At 44.2% G+C, this 26,789-nt stretch overlaps 1 protein-coding gene across 1 annotated transcript in view; it reads left to right on the top strand.

Moving 5' to 3' along the window:
- The window catches only part of PTPRT (protein tyrosine phosphatase receptor type T), a 1,291,533-nt gene that overhangs the window by 960,323 nt on the left and 304,421 nt on the right, over nucleotides 1-26,789 (top strand). Inside the window, exons 10-11 of the mRNA XM_064276097.1 lie at nucleotides 23,617-23,818; nucleotides 25,119-25,221. Of these exons, the coding sequence (XP_064132167.1) occupies nucleotides 23,617-23,818; nucleotides 25,119-25,221 (305 nt within the window). The remainder of the gene's footprint in view (nucleotides 1-23,616; nucleotides 23,819-25,118; nucleotides 25,222-26,789) is intronic.

Raw genomic sequence — 26,789 nt, 5'->3', positions numbered from 1 at the left:
TTGATCACCCTCCAGCGTGGAGTTTTTATTTGCTGGCTAACTTTGCTGCTGCTTCTTTGGTTGTCCTTTGATCAGAAACGGAGCCAAGGTCTGAAGGAGCTTCTCATTTCTGAAGGCTGGGCTCTCTGTTCCTTCCTTACATCTTGTATTCTCAGAATGCAAAGAACCTTGGGAGTCTCCTGGTCCCGTGTCTCTCATGTAACCCACTCCCCTCCAAAGAAAAAAATGATCTGCTGCACCAAGGTCCAGGGACACAGGTAAGAGTTGCTAAAAATGCAGATGCCCTGGCCACATTCTAGACCAACTAACTTGGACAACCACACTACCTCCCATCTGCTGAACTTATTTTTTAATATACTTTTTATTGTACTTTAAGTGAAAGTTTACAAATCAAGTCAGTCTCTCACATAAAAACTTATATACACCTTGCTACATACTCTCAATTACTCTCCCCCTAATGAGACAGCCTGCTCTCTCCCTCCACTCTCTCTTTTCATGTCCATTTCTCCAGCTTCTAAACCCCCTCTACCCTCTCACCTCCCCTCCAGGCAGGAGATGCCAACATAGTCTCAAGTGTCCACCTAATCCAAAAAGCTCACTCCTCACCAGCATCCCTCTCCAACCCACTGTCCAGTCCAATCCCTATCTGAAGAGTTGGCTTCAGGAATGGTTCCTGTCCTGGCCCAACAAAAGGTCTGGGGGCCGTGACCACCAGACTCCTTCCAGTCTCGATCAGACCATTAAGTCTGGTCTTTTTATGAGAATTTGGGGTCTGCATCCCACTGCTCTCCTGCTCCCTCTGGGGTTCTCTGTTGTGTTCCCTGTCAGGGCAGTCATTGGTTGTAGCCAGGCACCATCTAGTTCTTCTGGTCTCAGGATGGTGTAGTCTCTGGTTCATGTGGCCCTTTCTGTCTCTTGGGCTGGTAATTATCTTGTGTCCTTGGTGTTCTTCATTCTCCTTTGATCCAGGTGGGTTGAGACCAATTGATGCATCTTAGATGGCTGCTTGCTAGCATTTAAGACCCCAGACGCCACTCTTCAAAGTGGGATGCAGAATGTTTTCTTAATAGATTTTATTATGCCAATTGACTTAAATGTCCCCTGAAATCATAGTCCCCAAACCCCTGCCCCTGCTACACTGGCCTTTGAAGCATTCAGTTTATTCAGGAAAACTTCTTTGCTTTTGTTTTAGTCCAGTTTTGCTGACCTCCCCTATAGTAGTTCTTATCTACCATTTAATTAGTGAATACCCCTCTCCCACCATCCCTCCCTCCCTCCCTCCCTCCTCTTGTAACCACAAAAGAGTGTTTTCTTCTCGGTTTAAACTATTTCTTAAGTTCTTATAATAGTAGTCTTATACAATATTTGTCATTTTGCAATTGACTAATTTCGCTCAGCATAATGGCTTCCAGGTTCCTCCATGTTATGAAATGTTTCACAGATTCATCACTGTTCTTTATCGATGCCTAGTATTCCATTGTGTGAATATACCATAATTTATTTATCCATTCATCTGTTGATGGGCACCTTGGTTGCTTCCATCTTTTTGCTATTGTAAACAGTGCTGCAATAAACATGGGTGTGCATATATCAGTTCGTGTAAAGGGTCTTATTTCTCTAGGATATATTCCAAGGAGTGGGATTACTGGATCCTATGGTAGTTCTATTTCTAGCTTTTTAAGGAAGCGCCAAATCGATTTCCAAAGTGGTTATACCATTTGATATTCCCACCAGCAGTGTTCCAATCTCTCCACAACCTCTTCAACATTTATTCTTTTGTGTTTTTCTGGATTAATGCCAGCCTTGTTGGAGTGAGATGAAATCTCATTGTAGTTTTGATTTGCATTTCTCTAATGGCTAATGATCGTGAACATTTCCTCATGTATCTGTTAGCTACCTGAATGTCTTCTTTAGTGAAGTGTCTATTCATGTCTTTTGCCCATCTTTTAATACGGTTGTCTTTTTGTAGTTGAGTTTTTGCAATATCATGTAGATTTTAGAGATCAGACGCTGCTCAGAAATGTCATAGCTAAAAACTTTTTCCCAGTCTGTAGGTAGTCTTTTTACTCTTTTGGTGAAGTCTTTGGATGAGCATAGGTGTTTGATTTTTAGGAGCTCCCAGTTATCTAGTTTTTCTTCTGCATTCTTAATAATATTTTGTATACTGTTTATGCCATGTATTAGGGCTCCTAACATTGTCCCTATTTTTTCTTCCATGATCTTTATCGTTTTAGATTTTATATTTAGGTCTTTGATCCATTTTGAGCTCGTTTTTGTGCATGGAGTGCGGTATGGGTCTTGCTTTATTTCTTTGCAGACGGATATCCAGTTATGCCAGCACCATTTGTTAAAAGACTGTCTTTTCCCCATTTAACTGTTTGGGGCCTTTGTCAAATATCAACTGCTCATACGTGGATGGATTTATGTCTGGATTCTCAGTTCTGTTCCATTGGTCTATGTATCTATTGTTGTACCAGTACCAGGCTGTTTTGACTACTGTGGCAGTATAATAGGTTCTAAAATCAGTTAAAGTAAGGCTTCCCACTTTGTTCTTCTTTTTCAGTAATGCCTTATTTATCCAGGGCCTCTTTCCCTTCCATATGAAATTGTTGATTTGTTTCTCCATCTCATTAAAGAATGTCGTCGGAATTTGGATCGGAATTGCATTAAAAGTATAGATTGCTTTTGGTAGAATAGACATTTTTATAATGTTAAGTCTTCCTATCCACAAGCAAGGTATGTTTTTCCACTTACGTAAGTCTCTTTTGGTTTCTTGCAGAAGTGTACTGTAGTTTTCTTTGTATAAGTCTTTTACATTTCTGGTAAGATTTATTCCTAAGTATTTTATCTTCTTGGGGGCTACTGTAAATGGCATTGATTTGGTGATTTCCTCTTCGATGTTCTTTTTGTTGGTGTAGAGGAATCCAACTGATTTTTGTATGTTTATCTTATATCCTGATACTCTGCTGAACTCTTCGATTAGTTTCAGTAGTTTTCTGGAGGGTTCCTTAGCGTTTTCTAAGATCATGTCATCTGCAAATAGAGATACTTTTACTTCTTCCTTGCCAATCTGGATGCCCTTTATTTCTTTGTCTAGCCTAATTGCTCTGGCTAGTACCTCCAACACAATGTTGAATAAGAGTGGTGATAAAGGGCATCCTTGTCTGGTTCCTGATCTCAGTGGAAATGCTTTCAGGCTGTCTCCATTTAGGGAGACGTTGGCTGTTGGCTTTGTATAAATGTCCTTTATTATGTTGAGGAATCTTCCATCTATTCCTATTTTCCTGAGAGTTTTTATCATGAATGAGTGTTGAACTGTGTCAAATGCTTTTTCTACCTCAATTGATAAAATCAAGTGATTCTTGTCTTTTGTTTTATTTATGTGGTGGCTTACATGAATTGTTTTTCCGATGTTGAACCAACCTTGCATACCTGGTATGAATCCCACTTGGTCATGGTGAATTATTTTTTTGATATGTTGTTGAATTCTATTGGCTAGAATTTTGTTGAAGATTTTTGCATCTATGGCTGAACTTCTTTGATAGTGATCCCCATCTTATCTCTTGGTTCATCTAGGCAGGCATGAGAAGGCTAAAACCAAGCAGCTCACTTGCGTACACCTGACAATACCTTCCTTGTTAGGAAGTGTTAGTCTCCTGACACTCCTCCCCTTGACCCAGTGGCTGGGCAGGAATATATTCTTCAGTGGTGGGATTTCAGGCACTGGGCTTGATTATTTGGGGCTGGAGGATAGCCCTGGGCACTGGAAGTGAGGTTTATTCATTCATTCAACAAATATTTATTGAGGAGCTACTCAGTGTCCTAGATGCTAGGGATATTGTGGTGAATACAGCAGACATGGTCCCTGTTTGCATGTTGCTTAGAATCTGGTTGGGGTAAACCAAAACCCACTGCTGGTAAGTCAATTCCAACTTATAGCAATGCTGTAGGACACAGTAGAACTGCCCCCATAGGTCTTCCAAGGCTGTAATCGTTACGGAAGCAGACTGTCACATCTTTCTCCCACAAAGCAGCTGGTGGGTTCAAAGCTGCCGAGCTTTCTGTTAACAGCCAAGTGCCTTAACCACTGCACCACCAGGGCTCCTCTGGTTGGGGTGGCAGGTATTAATTACAGAAGCAAACAGATAAATGTGCAATTGCACATGCAATATGGGATGTGAAGATTTATTTCAAAGATAACTGCAGGGGAGAGTTTGAAACAGGGTATCAATTGCTTTTAATTAGCATATTCTCTGTAAGTGGTGCCTCTGCCATGGCCATTAAGATTACAACAGAAAGATGGTAGAACAAACAATGAAGACATAAAAGTGAGTCATTGGTGGCTGGACACTGAGTCACAAAGAAAATGTTATCAAATAAAAATGTATTTTTAATGTCCTTTTACCCTCACCAACCAATGGTACAGATTCTGGCCCCCCAATCAGTCTATCCCCACCTCTGGCTGAACCCCACCCCCATCTCTGAGCAACTTTCATAGGAGGTGCTCTGAGATAGGGACTATCATTATCCTCATTTAACAGATGAGGATGCCGAGGTAACAAGAAGCTAAGCAACTTGCCCAAAGCCTCTCGCTGAACAGGCGGAGCCCACGTTCTTCACCACTGCAGAAAGCTGCCTCTTGGTTTGGAGAAGGGGTGAGTAGGAGCTAATACTGCTCTAAGGTAGCAGGGAGAAACCCAGCCTGTCTTCCGATGGCAATGCCCACCCCTCTGCCATGGGCACAGCCAGGCTGGGAAGCATGGTATGCCTGTGTGTACACGTGCCTCAAGGGGAAGACGTGATACCTGGCACAGGTGCCGGCCCTGTCGAAGGCCCTTATCTGGAGCTGGTGCCCAAGGATCCTGACAGGGCAGAGAAGCCCTTATCAGCCCACACAGCTGCTTCCTGGGCTGTTTCCCCAGGGAATTACATGCCAGTGAAATGAAGGCATCGGCATTCAGTTCTGCGCCCTGGACAAGCTGTGCTGCCTTGGGGAGCACCAGGTGCTCACTTGAATTAATGTGGCTTGGAGTCTGTATTTTGGGTGGATCTATTTTTTTTTATGGCTCATAGTGGGCGGGGTGTAGGACTTGGGGACTGGGGAAGACTGGACTGTAGACACAGATAAAGGAGGAGGCAAGAGCCAGCGACTGAACTGGGGAATCAGTATCTCCTGGCTGTTTGCTGAGGAAAGAGCAAGGAAAGGATTGAGGATCCAAATGAGGTGATTATTTAGGTGAGTTGTTCTCAACAGCAAAATTTACATTTTAACAAACATAAGTCCCTCAAAATAGCTCAGACTGGCTTTAGAGACAACCCTAAGCAGTGGGTGAAAAATGATTTGGTGTTTTGGGGCACAGAGCATGTAATTGGAAAGCCAAATACTCAGATTTCTCACGTTGTTTTCTCCATGGCCTCCCTTTATTGTGTCATCTCTCTTCTCAATCCTCCTCTCTACACACAGGCATTTCTGTTTGCTTGGCTGTTGGATTTCCAGTTTCAAAGAGTGTCTGTCTTCAAGCTGCAGTAGGATTCATTCAGGTCCCCACTACCCCTAAACCTTTTAGCTCCAAACCCTCCCTCTCCCTACCCATTTTGGCTTAGTCCACTCTCTGTCCTCTTAGCAATTCAAAGCAAGTTGGCTGATGTGTCTGTGGTACGCACTGACTCAGAAATTATGACTATGGTTCAGGGAATGGGGAAGATAGCTTATAACACGTAGGTGAAAGGGGCTTTGGACACCATTAAAACTCTCCAGGGGTACAGAGTTTCTATGTGAATTGGAGACAGAAAGCATACCTCTCCTCTAAGGGTCTCATGTGTTGTTGGACCTCTCTCATGGGTCCTGAATTCATCCTTCTTTGAAAGCAAAATCTGGACCCCAAAGTGTTTGTCATTGCATAGAACAGCCAGACTCAGAGAAACAGTAACTGATGGGGGACCCTGCACAGATGGGCCAGGCAGTCCAAGGCAGTGTGGTTGAGTCACTCCATCCCCCAACCCACAGCTAACAATGAACCAATCATTCAGTGATAGGACTAGAAGCCGGTGTGAACAGGTCTCTGTGGGGGTGTTTCTATATTTATATTCCTAGCACATCAAAGAGTATTTCAATTGCTGTTACTTTAGCAAACGTCTTTCATGCAGATTTTGATATTTTTCAATGAAGAAGGCTTCATCCGAATCAATGGAATGATCCTTTTCACTTCCCACATGAAATGCCCAGTGCCTTTTAGTTGTGTACCTTGAACTTGGAGTCTGCAAGTTGCCTTCTTCACATCTGGGGGATTTATGAGTTCTGAATCTTGATAGGTGGTTACATTTCCAGGTGTGGATCTCATAAAAAGTTTATGTTGTACTAAATATTGCCCCAGTCAACAACTACAGCTTTATACCTCGCCTCTGAAGCTGTGCTGAGCTCTCATATCCCAACTACTCTATTTGAGAGGCAATGGATTTCAAGATGTCAGACACCTGAGAAGCTGGAACTAGAGGCTACTCCTGCCACAGATCTGTGGCTTCTCCCCCTTAGAGAGCACTACTTATGCCTTTGGCATCTTCAAATCACGCTCCATCGATACTCCTGAGATCCAGCATAGAGATGGCCACGCTGGGGTGGGCAATGGTTGTTTTCTTGGGTGCCTACAGCACCCTGGATTTGTGTCCATTTTTTCCTGCCCAGGGTCTAGTACATGCCCCCTGTCCTTCGCTCCACACCTCTCCTATTCAACCATTAGGGGACCTTGAAAGAAGGGGGTGGGGTTTGAGCAGGGCAGCTGGAGCAGGAGGCAGGGTTCACAGGCTGGGCTTGACAATGTCTTCTGGACTGAGAGGACATGGAGGTGAGCCACATGTACCTACTTATCCTCTAGGTGCTCTGCATCCAGAGCCTTAGAAGACGAGTCCCAGGAGGTCACAGGCCCCTGCATCTCTGGTCTGAGTTGGAGCAGAGTCATTGGTCACTTTTAAGGACAGAGTTCAGTCCTTCCAGCCAGGTCTCTCTACCACATCTGTCTCAGGGGCTGATTCTTAGCCTGATGCAGCTCATGTCTTGTGGTGGCCCCATTTCACCCAGACCAGAAAGCCTAAGTCTTACAAGGACTCACAGGGATCTCAATGACACACGTTCACTCCTCCAACCCAACTCCCACTCTTTTCCTTTTTGCTGACGGGGCTCCAGCCACACTGGCCTTCTTGCTGCTCCTCAAATATGCCGGGCATGGTCCCAATTCAGAGCTTTTTTTCAAGCTCTTATCTCTGCCTGGAGATGTCCAATTAGCTAACTCCCTCCACCTCCATAAAGGCCTTGCTCAAATCTCACTTTCTCTGTGAGCCCTGACCAACATGTTTTATTGCAACTCGCCTCATTCTCAGGTAGTCCCTGGGTGGTGTGAATTGCTAATGCACTCGGCAGCTAACTGAAAGGCTGGGGGTTTGAGTCCATCCAGAGGTACCTCAGAAGAGATTTCTGGTTACCTGCTTCTGAAAAATCGCCACTGAAATCCCTGCAGAGCATGGTTCTACTCTGACACACCTGGGATTGCCATGACTCAGAAACTACTCAACAGCAGTCGAGGCTGGGGCACCACTCTCCAGCCCTCCTTCATGTCCGCCTTTGTTGTAGGCTTGCTTTTCATCTGCTAACGTGCTAAGAAGTTGACTTATTTAGTATGTTTATTAAAATTTTCTCCCTTTCCCTTATTGCTCGCACAACTAGAAGGTAAGCTCTACCAGGCCAGGGCTCTTTATCAGTTTGCTCACTGACATATCTCAAGTACTTACAATAATGGCCAGCTCATATTGCTGCTTAATAAATATTTATTGAATCAAGTTGAATGAGCATATGGTTTCCCCACGACACTCTCCAAAGACCCCCTCTGACTTCTTAAGTTCAGGTCTGTCTGACCTACTTGATATCCTACTAAGTGCTGGGCATTTCCAAGGCCTCTTGGGTACATGAACGTGTTTTAACTTCACAACGAACCTTTTTCCTTGATGATTATGATGAGCTTTGTTGATGGTCACCCAGATGCCAAGCATCATAGCTGAAAACCAGTCCTGTGTGCCCAAGGTCAAGTCCATGCTGTTAAGTCTTTCATAATCTGAAAGTTCTTCCTTTTGCTCTACTTGAGCCTTTACTGATATATTTCCAAACAATTTCTCTCTTTTCTGAACGCTTTTCCAAATAAAAGGTGGGGAATGGAGTTGTATCAATAAAGACACACAAGTTAGGAAACAAAATCCCAAAGCCATTTTCTTTCTTAGTTTGCAATTTGCTTCTCCCTACAGTGGTGCCTAATGAGGTGTGCTTCTAAAAAGCCTGGCGATCAGACTGTTCACTCTGTGAGTTTCGTCTCACCATCCCCTCCTTAGGACACCAAATCTACAGCCTTTGCAATAAGCCTGATTCACATGTACCATGTACAGTAAATGGAGATGCTGGGAGGAGCTGGGAGGACCTAGAGGAGCTGAGAGTGGAATCCAGGCTTGCCCGGCATCAGCACCTATGTTCTTATGGCACTGCCCACAGGTGGAATTGCACAGTGGGTGAGAGGGGCTGTGGTCCCCATCTCCAAAGGTGTTCTGGGTGATTCCTGGATGACCCCTGGCATTGCCTCTTGGGTATGTCTCACTCAGATAGGGTAGAACTGGACAGAGGCAGCCAAGTTGTTGATGACAATCTCTCTTTGGGAGCCAAAGCCACAGAAGTAAATCCCTGTGGCCAGTGGGAAGGGGTGGAAGATACAATTCAAAGCAGTCTCTTAATATCTGGGAAGAGGAAGCATGTGCTAGACTCTCCAAGGAGCTGTGACATCAGATTCATATGTTTATCCACAGAGGGCATGGGCTTTCAAAAAGGGGAGAATACCTTAGCCCACAGTTAGCAACTTTCCGATTTCAGGGTAGACTGGGAGGGTTTGAAACCTGTGGCATGTGTTTGGGTAGAGATAATAAGCCTGGGCCCCATCCCTCTGCCTGAATGGACACCCAGGGAGGGATTAGGGAAGAGGCCTTGTCTGGGTGTCGGAGACTCTGGCTGTCCCACTAGGGTGACCTATGGCCCTTCAGCATCCATCGATGTCCAACATGGGGATGGAGGGGGGGACACTGAAGTTGTGGCCCACAAGGTACGTGCTGCCCTACACTGAGCTGTGGGTGGCTGAAGGACAACACCCCTGGTCTGGCCCTGTGATGGTTTTAGGAAGTCCCCTGCGGCAGGAGAGCAGGCATGGACAAATAGCACATGCCCCTGGAAACTGCAGGCTTAGGAGGGGAGCCTAGCTCCTGGACACTGCCCCTCTTCATGGGACAGGACATGTTCTGGAAGCATCAATTCAACTCGGCTGTTAGCGCCAGTGCCACACTCAGCACTACTAGATGCTTTCCCACAAAAACCGCCTCATTCCATCCACTCAATGACCCTAATTTTGCAGATAGGAACCAGAGGCTCAGGAATACTGTTGCTTGCTCTAGACCATGCATTCTTAACGGGGGTGATATCGCCCCCAAGAGGCAAAGATTGGTTCTCAAAGAGGGGACAGAAAAAAGATCTTTTTATGTGTAAAGCACAGATATGCATAGATCTGTGGAATTAAAATTTTATGGGTGAACGATTAGGAAGAACATGTCTAAATAGGCTTCCTGGGAGGCAATAATGGAGAAAAAACAAAAGGCTGGGAAAGGTCTAGCCCAGCACTGCCCGGCTCACTAGCTCCACGTGGCTACCGAGCTCCTGAAATGTGGTAGTCCAAATTCAGATACCCTTTAAACATAATATACACATTGGATTTCGAACAGTTAGTATGAAAAATAAAATGTAAAAATATCTCATTAATAATTTTAGTGTTGATTACTTGTTGAAATAACATTTTAAGATATATTGAGTTAAATAAATCATATTATCAAAATTAATTTCACCTGTTTCTTTTTACTTTTTTTTAATATGGCTCCTAGAAAATAGAAAATTACTAATGAGGCTCATCTTCTATTTCTGTTGGGCAGCGCGGCTGCAAAGGCCGTGTTACAAGGAAGCACGGGGATTTGTACCGAGGACTTCTGATTCCTTCCCGGTGATGTTTTCTTATCCCATAGCTGCCTCCTCAGAGAACCACTTACTGTGTGACCCTAGGCATAACTTCAACCTCTCTGAGCCTCAGTTTCCTCCAGCCCTGCCATCCTGGGAGTACTTTGCAAATGGAGAAGCTCGCCCCAGCTATGAGGTTCTATTCTGGACCCAGCTGTGAGCCCGGGGTCACTGCAGAACAGGGAAGTGTGGGCTCCTCAAAGACCCATTTCACCAGAAATGACAGTTCCATAAATAGCAGTGTCACTTGTGTGTCTGCTCCTGGGGAAATACCACAGGGGCAAGGTTAGAGAGAGAAGGAGTTCTAAACCTGAGACCGGCAGAGCAGACTGTTAGAACAAATGATAATTTTAACGTAAAAGAACAAAAGCTTTCTTGTGGGAAGGAGGAGATATTAAAGAAAAAAAAAAAAACTTTCACAAAGCGTTTGCATAATAAATAGGAGCTAATAAAACATCTAAAAAATGCAGCTCTGCTGGACTGAATTGATGCTCCAGTCTCCAATATGCCCACCCTTTTATTCCTTTCCTAAAGCCTAATGTAGGGGGGAGAAAATCAATTCTATTTTAATTTCATGAGAAAAATGCTGAATGAAAGAAAAGTGCAATAGAGGGAGACTTCAGCCTTTAGCTCCTTGCTGACCTGGAATGTGTGATTATGTGATCAATGGATTTCTCCTCCAAAAGGCCTCTCCAATCTGCCTCCTGCCTTCACCTCTGACAAGGAGGTAGGGAAGCTCCAAGCTGGAAGGAGAACTGTCTGGGGTGCTTGGGCAATGCAGTCAGCCAGCAAGCTCTCTCCAAATTTACTTCCACTCTAACTCTCCTGAACTTTGGCCTCCATATACCCAACTCTAACCAGATCTTCTTCCTGCTTCTCCTGACATGGGACAAGTTCTCTCACTCCAGCTGGTTCTTACAGAAATAGCTTCCCAGAACTGACTTTCTGGTCCCCCATCGCCTGGGAGAAGGAATGGATTACCCAATAAGCAAGGTACACACTTAATAATCTGTAGTGCACAGTTTCATCTGTTTTTTGTTTTTTGGTGACAAACAGGTGAAACTGTGCACTACAGATTAGTAAGCAATCAAGTAAACCCGTGTGTGCCTTTATTAATGTAAGCCTGTACATACCTGGCTCACTGGTTAATCCGTACCTGCCTAGAAGCAAGACTGGCCAACCTCGATGATGGCCACAGTAAATTGAGGTTAAACAGGTGAATTCTAGAGTCACACTGTCTGGGTTCCAAACGTGGCTCTGCCTCTTACTTCCTGTGAGAACTATAGAAAGTTACTTATTCCCCCTAAGCCTCAGCTTTCTCATGTGTAAAATGGGGATAATAATACTTGCCTCATAAACTTGCAATGATGAAATGAGTGCACCGTAATGCATGGAAGGTGCTTTAGCATGGTGCCTGGCGAATAGTGAGTGGTAATTAATGCTAAGATTAGCGTAATAACTTGCTACAAGGAGGCAGGGAGAGGAGGGTTGAGCCTTTGGCTTCTGATCTTGAGGTTCCATGATTCAAGATTAGTCAATTAATGTGATCTAGCATGCATTTTTCTGTTATCTTTAAAAGAAAACAAAACTTTATTTTAAGATAATTTTAGACTTTCAGAAAAGTGCTGCTTTCAAAATTAGTACAGGGAGTTCCCATATTCCCATCACTTTCCCTAATGTTAGCATCTTACGTAACTGTAGACAATTATTGAAACCAGGAAATGCACATTGAACCAACACTATAAACTCAACCATAGGCTTTATTTGAATTCAACTCGTTTTCCTGCTGATGTCCATTTTCTGGTCCAGGAGTTTACACTGCATTTGGTTGTTATTACTCCGTGGTCTGCTTCAATCTGAGACAGCTCCTCAGTCATCCTTTGTCTTCTATGACCTTGTCTCTTTTGAGGAGTTCTGGTCAGTACTGTCCAGTACACTGCCAGTCAGTAGACTGTCCCATAACTTGAGTTTATCTGATGTTTTCTCATGATTACATTGAGGTTATGCATTTTTGGCCAAATTCCACACAAGTAATATTATCTCCTTCTCAGAGTATCTTATCTGGAGGCACGTGATGTCTATATGACTCATTACCTGCGATGTTAACATCGATCACTTGATTAAGAAGGTAGCATGCATTTACTGAATATCTACTACGCTTCTTTGGGATACAAAACTGAATAAGAGGTTAACCATGCTCTCGAACTCTCAAGTCTAATGGACAAATAATGTTCTAGTTAATATTGCAGGGTAACAAACCACCCCAAAACTTGGTGGCCTAAGCAACAATTTTATTCTGCTCACAGATTCTGTGGGTCAGAAATTTGAAAGGCCATAGGAGGGATGGCTTATTTCAGCTCCAAGACATCTGGAGTCTCAGCTGAGAAGACTCGACTGGCTGGGCTGGGAATCATCTGGAGGCTTCCTTACTCAGATGTCTGGTGCCTGAACAGGTCCAACTCAAAGCGTGGACTCAGCTAGGGCTATCAACTAGAACATCTACACATGGCCTCTTCATGTGGCTGTGCTTCCTTACAGCATGGCAGTCTCAGGTTAGTCAGGCTGTTACATAGCAGCTCAGGGTTGTAGACATGAGTGTCTCAGTGCAAAAGGCAGAAGCTTCATTGCCTTTTATGACCTAGTCTCAAAAATTACACAGCATCATTTCTGCCACATTACATTGGTCAATACAGTCACAAGTCCACCTAGACTCAAGAGGAGGGGACACAGACTCCAACTCTTGGTGGGAGGCATGTCAAAGGATTTGTAGCCATTTTTAACAACAAATAAAGGGGGAAAAGCACTGAAAGTACTTTCTACTTATGCAGATTTGGAAACTTCATGCCCAAGAGGACAAAAGCTTTTTGCCAACTAGGCTGCATTACTTATTAAATATATAATTATTGAGTACCAACTACACACCAGACAAGCAGGGACCCAGATGCCAGCAATGCTCCTGGGAAGAGGCAGGCCCAGACAGACCATTTATGAAGACTTGTGGTCTTCTGACAGTCACAAGCACCCACAGCCAATCCCCCCACCAGCTACTACTGGTCATACAAAGAAGCAAATAAAGGGGCCAAGGACAAGGCAGCAGGGTGGGGAACAATATGCTGGGCTTTGGCATCAGAACGACCTCATTTTAAATCCCAGCTGTACCACATTCAGGGTTTGTTACATTTTCATTCTTAATCCTCATTTATTCAGTAAACCTTATTGACTCTTGTTCTGTGCCAGGCTGGGAGCTTGGCAGATAAAGCAATAAATAAATAGAATCCAAGCCTTGCCCTCCATGAAGGCTCTCCCCAGGATGTTTCCACCAGAAAGGCCATTGGTATGGCTGCAAGGTCCCAGGGAGCAGTGCCCTGGGATTATTCCACTTCTCTCGCATCTCCATGTCCAAAGCCAACTGGAGAGGCATCAGTCACGCAACTTAGCAACTTAACCAGGTTAAACTTAGCAGAACAGAAATCAGCTGAGAGTGAACTTGGACGGCAAGCAGCTTACATTTAGAAACCCAAGAAGTATTGCAATGCAGACTAAAAGCAATTGGGAATATCGCCAGACAGACTCATTAAGCAAAAAAGTTTCGGTGAAAATAACAAAATCATAGCACCCAGGACGCCCCAGCACGAGATTAAAAGCTGAAAGGAGATTTAAGCTTCATATTATTAAGCTGCATTATGACAGTTTAGGAAGAAAGATTTTATAGCCATCAGAGTTGATGGTGGCCTGTTAACGGGACTCTGGCTGTGTCCTTTGAAATTCAGTGCAGTTTGAAAGAGTGAAGCTGTCAGGATATCCCTCCCCTGTGGGGCAAGGGAGGGAAAGAGGCAGAGAAGAATTTGGCTGGATTCCTGGGGCCGGTAGCGGGACCCTCTATGGACAGGAACACTCCACACTAAAGTCTTACTGGGAAATGAGGGGTGGGGTGGTGAATTAGACAAGAGTGAGGGCGCATAGTGAGCACTTAATAAACGTTCTGATATTATCACCTGCTAGCCGCCCCCTGCCGTTTAGGTTGCTGGGTGGTGAACACTAAGGACCCTGGGCCGGCTGGATTCCGAGCTTGTTTTCTACTCATGTTTGATCCCAGAGTCCCCAGAAAAAGCATGTTGGACAAACAAGCTGACTTGCCCTTCTGCAACGCCTTTCTGATCAATGGCAACCGAGGGAGTTGACAGAAGACTAAGGCAAGCCCCTGCAGGGCGGCAGCTGGACTGTCCTGCCAGTGATCATGGGCCTCATTCTCCGGGCTTACAGGGCAAGGGAAGGGGTTGCTTAGACAGGTCCTTGCGCAGCAAACTGAACCCAGGAGCGGGACCTCTGGCCCCGGAGCGTAGGTTTGGCAACCTGAGAAGCCTGGCCCACCTCTTCCAGGGGCTTTGCTGCTCCACCCACTTGATAGCAGAGGACTTGGCTGGTGATACTACAAACTAGAGCCTTGGTCACCCAACTCTTGGTAAGTGGTGGGTCTAAGTTGCAAAACAGATTCTACCTCCCCACAGATTGAGACCCCTCTTCTCGTTCCTGAACATTAGCAGCACCAGAACCATCGATCAGGCCAGTGAAGACATGCAGCAGGGCTTTCCCAACAGCTTCCAGCCTGAGAAGGCTCACCCCCCTCCCCACTTTAGTTTTCGAGCCATATATTGGCACCACCTTATTCCTACATTTCTAGGGACCTCATCCTTCTCCAGTCGTGACTCAGATTCACTCCCTAGCCTCCACTCCCTCAGCTTCTTGTGTGAACCTGACTTATCATTGGTGATGTTAGTCTTGACCACTTGTTGGCCAGGTTTCTCCACTGTGAAGTTACTATATTTCTCTTCCATACTCTGTTCATTCTAAGTCAGTCACTAAGTCTAGCCCACACTCAAGGAGAGAGGAACTAGACTCCACTTCCTGGAGGGAGGGATGTGAATAAATCTGTGCTCTTAATTTAAAACTATTAGAGTAATTAGTAATTGTGGGGGAGATACTTTGAGGCTATGAAAATACCGTTTCCCTCCACCAATTTTAGCATTCATCAATGAATCCTGCCTGCAGCAATTAGCACTGTGGTGTTCCAATGGTCATTTTCTATTTCTTTCCAACATGTCATTTTAAGGCACCTTTCCTTGGGACATGGAAGTGCCAATTCACAATTCTTCTGCTTAATCTCCCTCACACTTTAAGGCTCAGCTCAGAAGTTCTCAGCCCTGGATGCCCATTAGAATCTTCTGGGTAGTTTAAAAAGTATGATGCCTAGGCCCTTATATCCAGAGAGTTTGAAATAACTGGTCTGGGGTGGGGCTAGGCATTGGTACTTTTTTAAAGGTCCCCAGAAGATTCTATTCTTAGCTATGGCTGAGGACCACTGGCCTAACCCAACATAGCCCAGCCTCTCTGGGAGGTTCCTGTATTCTTTGTTCTCAAAGGACTTAATTCCTTGTAATACCCATTGATGCCTCTTTTGTTCCCAAAGTTAATAACTGTGTTGTCTTCATCCGAATATCCCCAAAGCCCAGCACTGAGTCTAGCACAGAGCATCTACTGAGCAATTGTTGACTGAATGATTAAATCTCAACAGAAACAAAACCAGTAGCTGTGTTTGCAGAACAGTGGCAATTCCCCATATTCTATCCCTAGCTAGAGCACTGGAAACAGCAGTACAAGTATCAATCATAATCATTTATCTGTTGTTATTATAGTCCTCAACTCTCTAGGAAAAAAAAGGGCACTGTGGCCAAGAAGTCACTGGCATATACATTGTAGACATCTGTGCCTTCACACATTTCTTCTGAAAGAGCATGTTTGAATTTTATTTTTAAATTGACAGGGAACCAAAAAAAAAAAAAAAAAAACCATTACTACACTATCACTATACAACATGAATGTGCCTTAGAAGTGAGGATGGTGGGACTTCGACTCGCTTTCTTTGGCCACATCATCAGGGAAGACCAATCACTAGAAAAGGACACCATGTTTGGCAAAGTAGAGGGTCAGTGAAAAGGAGGGAAACCCTCAGTGAGATGGACTGGCACAATATCTCTAACAATGGAATGAACTTACCGATGATCATGAAGATGGTGGAAGACTGGACAGCATTTGGTCAACAGTTACCATGAGTCAGAGCCAATTGGTGGCAACTAACGACAACACACTTCGTAACATGAAGTGATTACCTTGAGCTGGCCTCCTTTTAAATTTTCCTCTGAAGTCATCATGATGGCAAAGACCATGCCTGTAGACACTTCTAGTGCTGATCAAAAAAAGGAGAAAATGTTTTAACCAGTTGTTTTGAACTTACAGGGCCAAAAAAATTAATAAATAAATGTAACCCTTAATGTGACAACTGACCATGTTGGTCAATCTCATCTGTAAGCTTGTTAAAACTCTAGTGTGTTGAGATGTCCAGAGCATGGGCTGGAAGCCATTGGAGAAAGCCAGCAGTATGTGGGATGGGTAACTTAAGGAGCTGATCCCCCAAAGGGTTTAGGATGAAGATACTAGTCTTTATCCAGGAGGGGAGGGGGCTAAGCTATAGAGGATGATTCCAGAATGTCAAGCTGTAGGTGGGCAAGTCTTGACTCAGTTTATACTGTCACCACTGGCAGCTGATGCTGTTATGGGTTTCTTCAATTTGAGGTCATCTCTTTGGGAGTGATTTCTTTAGACAACCCTCTAGTCCCATCAGGGCATCTCTATGTTTCAGAATAAACTTATCCAAGTTCCCTGCTGCATCATGGTGCCCACAGTCATGCACCAGCTAAGAGACAAGATCCTGGTGAAGCTGGTACAGCAGAAAGCATTTCATGTATTATACATTATCACCACCTCTTTCCAGGACACAGCTAGATGGCACCCAGAGTCGCCCTCACCCCAGTTCACACTTTCATTCCCCCTCTTGGCCTCAGTTTCCTCAGCTGAAGAATGGGAATAATCATAATGACCCATAACGATTTTTTTGGGGGGGACTGGACTTTTTTTTTTTTTTTTTTTTGCATTTTTTGAATACACTTGATTTTATAGAACAGTTTTAGGTTTTCATTTACGGAAAAGTTGTACAGAAAGTACAGAGAGTTCCCACACCCTCTCGCCTCTGCACACAGTTTCTCCTATGGTTAACATCTTGCATTAGTATGGTACATCTGTGGCAACTGATGAACCAGTATTGATACCCTATTAAGGGTTCACTCTGTTTTACAGTTCTATGAGCTTTGAGGAATTCATACTGTCATGTATCCTGCATCACGTTTTTTGAGGATTAAATGAGATACTTTTATGTTAGGAGTCCCTCGCAGTACTTGCACAAAGCAGGAGCTCCAAAATGGTGTTTTTGTCATGGTTGCATCTTCCACTCACCAGCTTCTGAGTCCTGGCCACTGCCCTCATCCCCACCTCACCTTGTATCTTCCTTTAACCCTCATATACCATCTCCTCAAGACCAGAATATTGTCATCTGTTCCCGTGTGAAAACAGAACTGAGGTGGCCATATCCCATACCTAGCCCAGTGCCTCGGCACAGCAGGGCTCAATACAAAAATGTTCAAGAAACAAGTCCTTCCTGATGGAGCTCATCAAGGAAAATTGTTCCCTTCTGTTTTCCCTGCCTCTCTTGCCCCCGCCCCTTTGGCCCAGAGTAGAAGGGCTGCCTGTTCTTTCCAAGAATATCCCCTTGTCCTTTTCAGCTGGAGCCCTGGTGCAGAAGCTAACATCACTCATTGACTCCCTAGCGCCTTACTCCTGGATAAATGGGTGTCTTCCAGGAGCAAAGAATCTGGGAATAAATCTTCAACATACATTAAAAGAGAAACTGAAATTAGAACTATTATTTTACCATTGAGGAACCTGGCGCTCAAGCTACACAGCTATTTGAGCATTCCTTTATATACATAACACACATACACCCTGTGCAAGGGAATGAAATGTTGGGCAAAAGACAGATAAAATCCTTGCCCTCTTGGAGCTTAAAATCTAGAATAAGGGCCAGCAGACTTTTTTTCTAAAGGTCCAGAGAGTAAATATTTTAGGCTGTGTAGGCCACAGGGTCTTTGTTGCAGCTACTCAACTCTGCCATTGCAGTGTAAAGCAGCCATAAGCAATGCATAAACCAATGAGTGTAGCTGTGTTCCAGTGCAAATTTGTTTACAAAAATAGATGGTGGGCCACGTTTGGCTCACGGACTGTACTTTTCCCACCTCTGGGCTGGTAGAAAAGACACATTAATGAAATTATTGCACGGTTAAATGGGAAATTTGCATGGGCAAAAGAGCGGTAAGTGATTCTGGGGACATAAAGGAGGAGGACCTGGGAGTCAGAGAAGGAGCTCGGGAAAAGTGTCATTTTAACTGAGGTCTAAGGATGAGGAGTCAGTAACTAGGGAAACAGGAGGCATGGGAAGGAAAAAAATGTTCCAAGCTGACTAAATAGCTGGTGTGAAGGCCCTGTGGCTAGAGGAATCCTGGCTCTTTTCAGCTACTGAAATAAGGATAGGGTTGAGGATGGTGCAGGACAGGGCAGTGTTTCGTTCTGTTGTACGTGGGGTCACTGTGAGTTGGAACCAACTCAATGGCACCTCACAACAACAACTGGAGGGAGATTGAAAGGGGCCAGCAAGGTGAGCAGAGGCCAGTTCATGTAGTATATTTTAGGCCAAGATAAGGATGTGGTCTTAATCCTGAGAACTATGGGAAACCATTGCTCTCTTAGCTTTAAGTATGTAAAAAAATGAGTGACTGGATTTTCATTATGAAGTGCTCCCTCTGGCATCTGGGTGGGGATTCCACTGACAGCAACCAAAGGAGAAGGGGGTGCCCCCAAGCACTTTGTTGCTTCAGGCCCTGGAGCCCAGGGTTGCCGTGCAGCTCAGCAGCCTTTCTCCCACTCACTCTTTATTTTATGGTTGCTATTCTAACAAATCTTCCCTTTTCTCCATTTCCAAACCAAGATTCATTTTGTGTTATTGCCTTATGCATTTTATGACCACAGCTCCATCCCACTCCATTTTTCTCACCTTCCTTCTTTCCCTCCCCATCCTGATCCCCCACTAACTTCGTAAAACTTGCAAGTTAAATTTTTCAAAGACTGTTTCTGACAAAGCAGAGGGAATTAGATTTGGTGTAGCCCTTCATAAAAAATTGAAGACACGCTATATTAACATACAGTGATTTATTCATAGTGTTTCATTACAAGTAAGTGAGAATCCTGTAATACCAGGAAAGGTTAGGAGAGCAGGGGAGCACGGTATATTATATTGACAGCTCGGTGGAAATGGAGTCGCTTTTGGATTGAATTTGGAGCTCAGGAAAGGAACTGGCTAGTAAATAAGGCATGAGTTTTACCTCCCAGTGTCTGTATATCAATGTAGTTGCCACCCAGCCACAGGGAAGCTTAGATGGGATTTCCAAGGGATACACGGACACATCTCCTCCACTGGTGCACTGGGCTTTGTTGTTGCAGGGGGAGCTCTCTGAGTATCTCCCTTCTGCCACTAGGGAAAACTGGAATCCTGACCCCACTATGAAAGCTCCACTCTCCCCGTTAGCTCAACACTCTTCTAGTCAGAAAAGAACGAACAAATCCGTCTTGGAAGAAGTACAGCCAGGATGCTCCTTAGAAGCAAAGATGGTGAGACTATGTCTCACATACTTTGGACATGTTATCAGAAGGGATCGGTCCCTAGAGAAGGATATCATGCTTGGTAAAGTAAAGGGTCAGCGAAAAAGAGGAAGACCCTCAGTGAGACGGGTTGACACAGTGGCTGCAACAATGGGCTCAAGCATAACAAGGATTATGAGGACGGTGCAGGACTGGGCAGGGTTTCACTCTGTTGTATATAGGGTCACTATGAGTTGGAACCAACTCAACAGCACCTGACAACAAGAGCTGTAGTCACATGGACTTTTCTAAGTTCTTCCAAGCCGTCCCCACCTTTGCCCAGGCAGTTGGCTCTGCCTGGAATGCTCTTTCCTCTGCTCCGACTCTGTGTCATCTATCTCCATCATAGTTCAGTTGTTCCCTGAGATGCCTTCCTGATCACTTTGCCTTAGTTGTGGGTTCCTCAGAAACAGACACGAAGAGAAGGGTTCGAATGCAGGCAGATTGTTTGACAGGTTTAGGAAACACCAGTAAGGGGGGAGGGAGTGAGGAATAAATAGGGCATTTGTTAGCCAATGATGATATGTTTTCAAGCCAACTCCCACTGGAGAGCCCCTGAGTGGTGCAAACAGTTAATGCATTTAGCTGCTAACTGAAAAGTTGGTGAGCTGAGTCCACCCTGAGGTACCTCAGAAAAAAGGTCTGGCAACCTGCTTCCTCAAAATCAGCCATTAAAAACTCTGTGGAGCACAGTTCTACTATGACACATGGGGTCACCATGAGTCAGAATTGACTGACTGCAACTGGTTTGGTTTTATCTGGTGCGTTTGGAGGCAAGTAGAGCCGAATCCCCCAGGGAAACTGGGTGGCACTATAGAACAACAGCTGCAGGGCTACCATGTGAGAGGGGGCCTGGGAATTTATGCTCCCATCAATAGCTAGCTGATGGTTGCTGGGGCCTGTGTGCTAACTACCAAGCACTGCAGGCCAAGCATCCATGGAGAAAGCCCTCAAGCAAAGAGACAGAGGCTTGCAGTGCTTGCCTCTGGGAGGGGTTGGGACGGGCAGGGGGACTAGAGGGAATGTGGTGAACAGGCACACCACTGCAACTTACAGCTAGTGGCCAGGGACCTGTGGGACGGATGTGCACCCACAGGCTGCTCTTGTAAAATGCCCGAACCCTTCAGCTCTGTTGAGTTTCTCCTCCTCTGCTCCAGGCAAAGTCTGGTCTTTCTCCCCTGAGAACATGAAAGTTACCTCTACAGGTGGAATCAATCACTGCACTCACTACCACTGTTTAATAAAGGGGAGAGAAATCACCTCTTTCTCCAGAGCCTTCAGTGCCATTGCCAGGAACAGAACGTTGCTTATTTTATTTCTGAAGTAAAGTTGATGCGTTCCACTTCTTCCTGGGCCTGGCTGTCCTCTCAAGTCTGGAACATCCTTATTATTATTATTATTATTATTATTATTATTATTGTGCATTATGTGCAAGTTGACAGTTCAAGTTAGTTTCTCATATAAAAATTTGTACATACATTGTTATGTGACCATAGGTGCTCTCCCTATAATGTGACAGCACACTCCTCCTTTCCACCCCCGATTTCCCATGTCCATTCAACCAGCTCCTGTCCGTTTTTGCCTTCTCATCTCACCTCTGGACAGGAGCTGCCCATTTAGTCTCACCTATCTACTTGAGCTAAGAAGCACAGTCTTCACAAGTATCATTTTATGTCTTATAGTCCAGTCTAATCTTTGTCTGAAGAGTTGGCTTCGGGAATGGTTTCAGTTCTGGGCTAACACAGAGTCTGGGGCCCTATCTTTTGGGGTCCTTCCAGTCTCAGACCATTAAGTGTGGTCTTTTTATGTGTATTTGAATTCTGCACCCCACTTTTCTCCTGCTCCGTCAGGGACTGTCTGTTGTATTCCCTGTTAAGGTGGTCATTGGTGGTAGCAGGGCACCATCTAGTTCTTCCAGTCTCAGGCTGATGAAGTCTCTGGTTTATGTGGCCCTTATTGTCTCTTGGGCTACTGTTTTCCTTGTGTCTTTGGTGTTCTTCATTCTCCTTTGCCCCACGTGGGTTGGGACCAATTGATGTATCTTAGATGGCCACTCACTTGCTTTTAAGACCCCAGATGCCACTCAACAAAATGGGATGCAGAACATTTTCTTTATAAACTTTGTTATCTAGGACATTCTTGATGGAACATAAAGTAGGCATAAGTTGCATGTGTAGTTGGCTTACTTCTTTTTAGAATGGAAGCCACTTGAGGATAAGGCTTGGCTTGAATTCATTTGGGTCCTCCAGAAGCACACAGCACAGAGCATAGAATACAGGAGGTACACAGGAAACATTTGTGCATGAGTAAATAAGTGTGAGTGATGATATTCTTCAATTAATGAAATGTGTCTCCAGGCCAGGTAGTATGATACAGAATAAAGAGCACAAGCTTTAGAGTCTGACAGACTTGGATTTACTCCTGTGTCTCCAGTAGCATAGTGAATGCCAACGAGAATGCACAATCCGCAACCACACACAACAACCTGGATGAACCTCACCAACAGACTGTTGAGCAAAGAAGCCACACACACAAGAGACTAGTGTCTGATTCCATTTATGTAAAGTTCAAAAACTAGTCGATGCTGTTAGAAGTGAGGATAGAGGTTATCCTGGGGGAGAGGAGGACTAAGAACTAGAAGAGGGCATAAGGGAAAAGTCTGGGGTCTGGTAATGTTCTATCTCTTGATTTGGGTGCTGGTTACATGGTTGTGTCCGGTTTGTGAAAATTCATCAAGCTGTATACTTTTCTGCATATGTATTTTATGCATATATGTATATATATATGCATATCTGTCTATATATGTATCTTTTAATAAAATATTTTTTGATGGAACTAGATAAACAAAACAAAACAAACAAAAAAACAGTGTTTGTCACTTAATCACTGTAATTTAGAGAAGTGGTACTCAAAGGGTGGTCTGCCAAGACCAGTGCCCACCTGCCAACTGACTGTTACTTTTCCTAGCAATATAAGCACAGAAGTTGAGAGTAAGCACTTAGAAACGTTTATAGCAACTTGACATTGCCGTGACACCCAAGTGCATCATCAGTGAACTCGTCTCATTACACGGTGTAGATTGGTTTGATTATTGCCCAACTCACATGATGAGCCATGTGTGGTGTGGTTTTTGTACTACTATTGGCCTGGAATGGATTGGAAAACACAGAACTGGGTCTTTGCTACTGATTGTTTGAAAAGCAATGATTTAAAGCAAATTGCATACAGCTAAGCCTCAGTTTCTTCATCAGTAAAAGGGGAATAACTATCCTGATACCTAAGAGGTTTTTGGGAAGACAATCAAGATGATGTACGAGAAAGCACCAGACAGCAAATGCTATCCATGTGGAATCTGAGGCCCAGGATCTGCATTTTTAATAAGTCTTCCAAGTAATTACAAGTCGAATGCCACACTTTGACACTGCTGTATAGCTGTGCTGCTAATATGGTAACCACTAGTCATATGGTGCTACTGTGCTTTTAAAATATGATCAGTCCAAGTTGAAATGTGCTGTAAGGGTAAAATACATTCCCAATTGAATAAAATAATGTAAATGGTCTCTTTAAAATTTTTACATCAATTGTATGTTGGAATGATAATATTTTAGCGATATTGGGTTAAATAAAATATATTACTAAAATTAATTTCACTTATTGTTTACTTTTTTTTAATGTGGCTATTAGAACATTTGAAATTGTGTTCGTGGCTCATGTTCTATTTTGATTGGATGTCAGCAGTGGAGTATTTGGGGGCATGGATGATCTGTCAAGTGGTCAGTAACTGGCAGCTCACATAACTTCTCTCCCCTCTCCTGGTGTGCTTCTAAAAGAGACTGATCCAGCTTCCTGGGCCAGTTATTTACCTGTTTGTCTGCTGGCTTATTGTACAGATCAACTACAAGGCTGTTGGCTCACTGGATCCAAGTGCCGACCTCTCCAGCCAGAGGGGGAAAGTGTTCAAGCTCCGAAACGAAACTCACCATCTCTTTGTGGGTCTGTATCCAGGGACCACCTACTCCTTCACCATCAAGGCCAGCACAGCAAAGGGCTTTGGGCCTCCCGTCACCACTCGCATCACCACCAAAATTTCAGGTATCTTTTTTAGAAAGGGAAAAGGCAGAGAGGTTTTGTTTTGTTTTCCCATCCCTAATATTCCTGGGAGTATAAAGCAGCAAAGCCAATTGTCACTGCGTGTCATTAGAGCAGTCACGATGATACAGCCCCTCGTGTGCTACTGTGGTAGTCTACATGAAAAAACCCTAATCTATGAACTTCTTAAAATGTAAAATATGTATTAATTGGGTGAGATTCAGCAGATAATCTGCCACAGGTTTGCATTAAATAGTACATTCTTCTTGCATACAAATTGGTTTGTAAAAAAGTGATTTATTTTTCAGGCGTAATTTCTTTTGGCGGTGCAGGACACAGCACAAGCTCTCATGAAATGTCTGATTAAAGAATGAATGAATGTTACAGAGTCACAGTTGTCCAAGATTACAACCTGCCATCATCAGTAAGGCCACCGCCACCATTTGATAGCATCAAAGCAGAATTATCTCAGAACCTTTCTTATACTTTTCATTTTCCAAAATGCCTATGCAATTCCTGTCCACATGCATATATATTTTACATAGATACAAACTCATGGTGTTTTTTGTAGCTTAACGTTTTCATTGGTCCTTATACACAAGCATTTCCCCTGTTGCTACATTGCCTTCATCATAATGTTCTGTCAAGTGGATGGACAGTAATTTAATGAAACGTACCCCTGTGGTTGGATATATTGGGTGCGTCCTTTCTTTTAATAAAATAATGTTTCGATAAACATGTTTGTAGAATTAAAGTTCAGTTTGTTAAGTCTGGATTATAACTTTAGGATTAGATTCCAGAAATTGAAACACTGTGTCATGAGCAATGTGGGTTTTAATAGCTCTTAATACCAAAGGATCAGATTTAGCTGCATTCCCATCAGTCGGGTATGGGGAGGCTCATTAAAAAAAAATAAAAGGTAGAGAGGAACTAGTTCATCATTGCTTTAATTTGCATTTGAAATGTGTTTAACAAGTGGACTTCACTTTCTTCACATCTTTGTTAAGTAGTCATATTTCCTGCATTTCGCTGTGCATTTGATGTGGAACTTTTTGATTCATGAGGGTACTGGCCTATCACTGCCACCCTTCCCCACACTCTACTGCACCTTGAAGGAACTACAGGTAGGTTGGAAGCCAGGGCCACTTTTGCTGAAAGCCTGGAATACCTTGTGATTCTTATCTAACCTTTTTTTCAAGCATCCTCCTTCTAGTTGTCCTTGGTTAGGACAGCTTCAAGGGGAGGTAGTAAGGAGAGTTGGGACATGTACTGAGCTCACCTCCTCTCTCTGTTGCCTACCCAGCACCATCAATGCCTGAGTACGATACGGACACCCCACTGAATGAAACAGACACAACCATCACAGTGATGCTGAAGCCCGCTCAGTCCCGAGGAGCCCCAGTCAGGTGAGGAGGGCTTCTTGGCTTGGAGTGTGCAGTTTCCATTGTCTGTACCACACACACCTCCAGTTGAATCATGTCCTTGCAATGCCCATGGATAAAACTGGCCAGGAGCAAGGCTTCCTAGGGGAAGAGGGTCAGTCACCCCAAGCCCAGTTCAGAGAGGGCCAGTGAGCTAGGAGCCTCTCACCCCACAGAGGAGTGTTGGGGCTGGATCAGAGGAAGCATGCTGATGGGAACCTAAGGAGGGCTGGGAAAGATTTTTCTGGAACACACCCTGTGGCAAGTTTAATCAGTGGGGTCGGGGTCCTGGAAACACAGTCTCCTGACAAGATCATCTTTCCATGTCTGACTGCCAGTAACAGATAGACGGTCTTGCTGAATTCTCAAAAAAATCTGCTTAGAGATCAAGAATGGGACAAGACCTCAAAACTGGTCTAGTTTAGGATCTCAGAGTCCTAGAGTCCAACAGAGAATTGCAGTCAATGTCACAGTGCTTATTTTTAACAAGAGGTTCTTAGAGTTTAGGAATATACTTGAGCCCCGGCAGATAAAGCGTATCGGCAGCTATGTTGACCCGGTGCAAGTCCTGGGGCTTACGGGCATCAGGAGGGTGGGCATCTCTTTTCAGCAGCTATACTTCGCAGACGGGCAGCAGCTCCGATGCTGACTGCTGGCTTTGCTCAGAGCTCCAGGAGGCAGGACTGTAGACCCTTAAAATGAAGAAGAATGTTGGGTGGAACAGCTGTCAAATTGGCTCCGTTCAGTTCAGCAATTACCCATTGAGTGCTTTATGTGTCAGGCATGGGGCGGGACACGGGGGATAAAATGATTCATTTATTCATTCAGTTAGTCATTCAACAAACATGTATTGAGCACCCAGTCTGTGTGTGCCAGGTACTATTAAAGTCTTTGGGATTTGGTGGTGAACTAAAAAAAACTAAAAAATAGTTTTTTTTTAGAACTAGCCAAGAATAATTCATGTTCTAGAGAACATCAAAGCCTAGCTGGGGAGACAGAAACATGAATGATAACTACAATACAGTGCATCCTTGTGGTGATATGCATACGTCATTATGCTAGCTCAGAGGAGAGAATTCCTAGAGGAGATGACCCTGAGCTGTATCTTAAATGATGTGTAAGATTTCACCAGCGGTAAGAGGGTCTAGCATGAGCAAATACACGGAAGAGAGAAGTAGCCTGCTGTAATGGGAGTAATCATGAGTGGGTAAGATTGCTAAAAGTCAAGGCAGGAGTGGTAGGATAAGAAAAGGGGCCATGAGTGAGAAGCTCAGGCTTGTTTGGAGAGCAATAAGGAGACACTGGAGAGCTGCATTCAGTGTGACTGTGACACTGGAGGCTCGGAGACCAGCCAGGAAGGAGGTAATTGTGATAGTCTAGATCTTCGTTTTCCAACCTGGATTCAACTTCACCCGGAAATGATAGGCAGTGGAGCAGATAGAATCAACCAGCTGCAATGTGCAAGTTCCCATCTATTCTGGAGACTTTGGGCAATGCTCCACCCTAAGTCAGGTGAATCTACAGGCCTGACAACAGGTGTGTACAGTGTTTGT

Source organism: Loxodonta africana, chromosome 24 (assembly GCF_030014295.1).
Source record: "Loxodonta africana isolate mLoxAfr1 chromosome 24, mLoxAfr1.hap2, whole genome shotgun sequence".
NCBI classification, from domain to species: Eukaryota; Metazoa; Chordata; class Mammalia; order Proboscidea; family Elephantidae; genus Loxodonta; species Loxodonta africana.
Note: the sequence above shows the minus strand (reverse complement) of the source record. Positions and strands in the feature narration are given on the sequence as shown.